This window comes from Myotis brandtii, unplaced genomic scaffold (assembly GCF_000412655.1).
Source record: "Myotis brandtii unplaced genomic scaffold, ASM41265v1 scaffold350, whole genome shotgun sequence".
In the NCBI taxonomy this organism is placed as follows: Eukaryota; Metazoa; Chordata; class Mammalia; order Chiroptera; family Vespertilionidae; genus Myotis; species Myotis brandtii.
This window is the reverse complement of record NW_005363468.1, coordinates 1011661-1017331: the sequence shown is the minus strand read 5'-3', so window position 1 is coordinate 1017331 and position 5671 is coordinate 1011661. Positions and strand designations below refer to the sequence as shown.

At 38.3% G+C, this 5671-nt stretch overlaps 1 protein-coding gene across 1 annotated transcript in view; it reads right to left on the bottom strand.

The window, feature by feature from the left end:
- The window catches only part of MYCBP2 (MYC binding protein 2, E3 ubiquitin protein ligase), a 300054-nt gene that overhangs the window by 8160 nt on the left and 286223 nt on the right, over positions 1–5671 (bottom strand). Inside the window, exons 85-87 of the mRNA XM_014544063.1 lie at positions 5225–5434; positions 2221–2328; positions 1460–1625 (exon numbers count right to left, since the gene is read on the bottom strand). Coding sequence (XP_014399549.1) covers positions 1460–1625; positions 2221–2328; positions 5225–5434 — 484 coding nt within the window. The remainder of the gene's footprint in view (positions 1–1459; positions 1626–2220; positions 2329–5224; positions 5435–5671) is intronic.

The following is a 5671-nucleotide window of genomic DNA, read 5'->3' as shown; positions in this document are numbered from 1 at the left end:
TTTGTTTTTTCCAAAAACCCCCTTTTTTTTTTTTTTTTTTTAGCTATTATAAGTTTTGTTTTGTAAATTTTTACTTTTATACAAAGGCAGCATACTATATGCACTTTTTAAAATTTAATTTTTTTTTCATTTAATACTTTCTTCTATAGATCTTTCCATATCAGTACATAGAAACTCCATCCTCACTCTTTTTTTAATGGTGCATTATTAGTTAGTGTTTAATCACCCCCCCTAGTGGATACTTGTATCATTTATGAATTTTTATCATTACAAGCAATGCTGCAGTGCATAACCTTGCACATTTTTCCTTGTTTCTTTTCTTCACATATGTAGGTATGTCCCCCAGAAGTGGGATTGGTGAAGGGTAGATGAATTTGAAATTTTGAGAGGCACCTCAGGGTCTACCATTTGCACTCTGATAAGCAATGGATGAAAGTGTGTGTTTCCCAGATTTAACAACATTGTCTATTGTGGTGTACGTAGTTCTGTATGTATTTTCCCTAATTTCAGATACATCTCATGCAAAATTCTCTTCTATGGTCACATTTACCTCTTCTTCCACTTCTCCCACTACATTAAGGCTCTTATTCCACCTCACTGTGAGCACCAGCCTCCTGATCTCTTCCAAACTTTTAGTCTCTTTTTAAAAAGTTTCATATTGACTTTTCTTAGCCTGATCTGCACAGATAATCATTTTCCTGTATTTTCAGTAGCTTCTTTAATTCCCTTGGCTGTCTGATGCTCACTACTGCCAGTTCCCAGTCATTCTAGATTAAATCAGTTGTCCATTTTATGGTGCCTGTTCTGGGCTTCTTAAAAAAAAAAAATCACAAAATCCCTTTAAATGGTTCTGTTACCCATTATAATTTCAAACGTCACATGGCCCTTTAGTGCCAAACAGCAATCCTTTTACTAATCTTTAGTTGACTTCCTTCTCATCCTCCAAGCAATCTGCTCCACTATAGCTCCCAACCTCACTTGTGATGAGGATCGTTTTACTTCACTCAGAAGGTCAGAAGTTCATAGAGCCAAGGAACCCCTTGGATTCTTCAGGATGGTGTCAACTAGGTTTCTGCCACTTGCTGTGTGCCTGCCGCCCCGGAGACCCCCAGTCCACTCAGGCCCCCAGCCCCGTAGGGCTGGCCCGAGGCGCAGGTGAGCCTCAGATGGCAGCTGCCCAGCCACCCTGGGCCAGCCCGAGGCGCAGGCAAGCCTCTGATGGCGTCTGCCCAGCTGCCCAAGGCTCAGGTAACCAGGGCTGGCCAAGGCTTGCGCTGCTGGCAGTGGCAGCAGCAGAGGTATGATGGGGCATTGCCTTCCCCTGATCGCTGGGTCACCTCCAGTGCAGTCACTGGAGGAGTGGGAACCCCTCTCCAGTGCATGAATTTTCATGCACCGGGCCTTTAGTCATTAAATAAAACTGGATACCATAATCATATTTAAAAAACTAAAAGCATACCTGCAGGACAGTGTGGTAGTTCTTCCTTAGGAATGCTAGTCATCCTTTGAAAATCATCATGACAAGCATTACAAAAATGTGTTGTTCCAAAACAGAAAAAGACAGCCACTGAACAGCAGTAGCGACACTTATATTCCAAAAAGTCTGTGCCATGTTTCGGACACATCTATAGCAAAAGAAAACAGACAAAGATTATAGTGAACCTATTTCATTATACTTAAGGTAGTAATATATATAACTCAGTGATTCATATTTTAAGAGTATACACAACTCTAAAAACTGATTGAAAAATTGATGATACCCACATTAAAAAAATAATGAATAAATGTGTGGCTTTGCCCACAAGATCTGGACAAGCTTCAAGTTCTAATCCCAGCTCCATCATAACTAATTTTATTTATAAGCTAGCCTGTTAATTTCCTTGTGAATGTTTCCTGGTCAGCCAAGTTAAAAAATTAATATTTCATTTATCTATCAATATCATAGATGTACTATGAAGATTTCATTGAAGAGGAGAAAATGTAGAAGTGTGAAATCTGGTAATTATTTTATGAGAGACAAAAGTATAAAATGCAAATCCCATCCAAAATAGATAATATATATGAATAAGTTGGAAAATTATACATTGCTGTACAAACACCAGAAAACGTTGGTGGGAAAACCTGCTATGCCATTTCTAACATGCTGGTTATATTATTATTTAAAAAAATTAGAGGTTTAATGTTTCTAAATTGTCATTTCTAATAAAATGGTCTACCCACCTGAGCTCGGGACACATCAGAACAAGCACCACAAATGAGCTCTCTGGGATCATAGTCATCCCCTTGTCCAGCCTCAGCATCACAGCGAGCTTCACCACCAAAATATGCCTAGGAAACAATGCACTGAGATTACAGCAGGAAAGAACTCAGCTGTATACTTTGGGCACAGTGGACATAAGATCAAGAGGTCTTAGGAAATAGCATTGTCTATTAGACACTCCCTTGCATGTCAAGTGGATGCCCCCATTGCTGCCCAGAGGGCAGAGCAGGGTAAGAAATAAAGCTATATTTATTCTTAAAGAAATAAAGGGTTTTTCAATTCTGGAATGAATTTATGCTTACAGTAGGAAGTTGAAACACTGTACTGTCAAAGCAAAATAAAAAAATAATATACAATATTACAAATAAATATCAAAAAGGATATCCTATATAATAAAACCCTAATATGCAAATTGACCAAATGCACTGACCACCAGGGGGCAGACGCTCAATGCAGGAGCTGCCCCCTGGTGGTCAGTGCACTCCCACAGGGGGAGCACCGCTCAGCCAGAAGCCGGGCTCATGGCTAGTGACTGCAGCAGTGGTGGGGGGAGCCTCTCCCGCCTCCATGGTGCGCTAAGGACCCCTCAGGGAATGTACGGCTGCAGCCAGCAGGTGGACATTCCCTAAGGGGTCCTGGACTGCGAGAGGGCACAGGCCGAGCTGAGGGATCCTCCTCTAGTGCATGAATGTCGTGCACTGAGCCTCTAGTTAAGTAATAAAGAAAAAATGCGTTTTTAGAGCAAAGTTTAAATAGTCTTTCATTATTTTGAAATTGTAAATAACATCTTTCTTTTTATTGCTCTAAAATATGTTTAGAACTTCTCCAATTTTAATACTGAGAACAAAAAATATGCCTAAAGTGAATATTAGTATAGAATTATAATCCTCAGGCTAATGGGAAAGAAAAAAAAATCAATTTTAATCATATAACATTTTTTAAAAAGCAAAGGCAAATTGGGTAATTCTGTTCAGAATACTGCTCATACTTATAGAGCTATACTATATGCAAGAACTGAACAGTATCTAATACAGATATTTGAATAAATGAAATTATCATAGCAAATGATTTATCTGAATTTGCTCTGGGCACAAAACAAATGAGGTCAATTATAATTGGGGCAATCTATATGCATATGTCCCATAGCCAAAAAATTGAGGATAAACAAGATGAATCAATATAAATCTATTATCTGTACTAGAAAACAGGTCAAAAGACAGGCTGCATTGATACAGAGTTATTAAATGGTCTTCCACTAGCTGAATATGGCCTCAGAAATATTCCATTTGTCCTGGGATCTATTCTGGCTGTTTTACCTCTCTGCATTCCCTGTGTGGCTTCCTGGACATTTGACTGCCATCCTTGTGGTGGCACAATATTCATTTATGATGTTTAGTACATTAAACACCCAGAAATAATGTATTATTTGTAACAATACAATTCACAAACATACAGTATTGATCTTTCTTGGGTGTATGTTTGTCTTCCTTTCTGGCTACCATCTATCTATTTATCCTTCTCTTCATTATCTGTATTTCTTGTTTGCTACACTGCAAGTGCATCTTTCATTTACTGATTCCTTTGTTCATTTATTCATTTTCTAATTAACTTAGTGTCTAATAAAGTGCCAGCAGTGAAGACAGAGAAATGAAAAAATATAGTCTTTGTCCTCACAGAACTTATCAAGTGAGGCAGAGAGATAAGTGAACCAGTAATCATAATGCAGGATAATGAGGGCTATGATGGATGTATGCCAGATTTCTAAATCACGTGGTGGTAATGGGTAAGCGTGGGCACATTGTAGAGGAGGTGAAACTTGATATGAATCTAAAAGTATGATAGAAAGATTTGGCTCTGCACCTGAGCATGTGTGTAAGTAGGTGGCAGGTGAGAGTAAAATGCAGAGCAGAAGATAGAGAGGTAGAGAAGAGCATTTCATGAAGAGAAATTGCCTATGTGATGGCATGGAAGTGTTAGTGAGCGAGTAGACATGGCCGAGTTTGGGAAGCTGAGTTGTTCAGTATTCTATAGCATAGGGTGCAAAAGGTAGCAGCTTGGGGGATGAGATGAAGGGTGGACAGGGTTACAGGCTTATAAGCAAAACAACGATGCGATCAGATTTGAGAAATAGTTATCTATGAGTAGTAGTGTAAGTATAAACGATGGCATGGAGGCATTAGGGGCTCCACAAAAGCAGTTCAGTAAAGAAAGCTGCTGTAATTACCAAAGAAAATCATTAGGGGAAAAAAACCCTCAAGACATTTGGAGACAAAATTGACAGGACTTTGTAAATTAACATTGGAGATGAGAGTCCACGTTGAATATAATACTGGACATACGGACTTTGAAATATGTGTGAGAAATCCAAATGTCTGAAAGGCAGATGGACATTTGTATCTAAATCTCAAAGATTTTGGAAGGTCATAACATTATAGGTGGTTGGCAAAGGCATGGGTGTACAGGAAGTAAATCAAAGATAAGGAGGTATTATTGGCCAAGGATAGAGTGCTGGGGAAACAAATATGGTAAAGGGTAGGTGAATGCAAAGAAACCCTAGGAGGGATTACAGACAAATGACCGGAAAGGAAGGAGGATATAAAAAAAGTGTTGTCTTGGAAACCAAGAAAGTAAGAATTTAAGGAGGAAATGCTCAAAAGAGTCAAGTAAGAGAAATTTATTCAAGAACCACCTGGACTTGGAAAACAGGAGGTTTTTACTGATGGGAAGTAGCTTATGTACAGAAATATTTCATGTTTTGGAAATAGCCTGTAGAGGTTAACAAATATCCCAAAACAAATTAAGTAAATAAATTAAACTTGAAACACAGTACCAAGCTTTCTCATTTTTAACTTCAGATTTAAGATGTAAGAATAATTGAATTATCAGTATACAGAATTCAACTTTTTAATCATATAGATAATCTCTAGTTCTTAAAAATTCTTAGTATACTAATTTATGGCATACCTTTTTGCATTTGTAGCAAACATAATATGCATATCTATTCATGGCGTAGCCAGCAGGGTCGTTATAAAATCTCACACCAGGAGTTGTGATAGCTTCACTCTTATGTAGACCTTCATATTCCAATCTCATTAAGGCTTTTCTTCTGACATCCTCATAGAGTTCTTTTATTGGATCAAGCAGGTCTTTTAATACTACATGATTTATTTTGTTCTGAAATTTAAAAAATGAACATCTGTTAAGAGAGCCATTTATTTATTAACTCAACAAACAGTGTGTACCAAAGTGCCAAAGCACTGTGCTAGGAGGTAACTCAAAAATCTACACTAACAAAGAGAAACATGGTAATTGGCGTACGACCGCTACCCTTCCCATTGGCTAATCAGTGTATCCTTATGCAAATTAACTGTCAGCCAAGATGGCGGCCGGCAGCCAGGCAGCTGGAAGCGA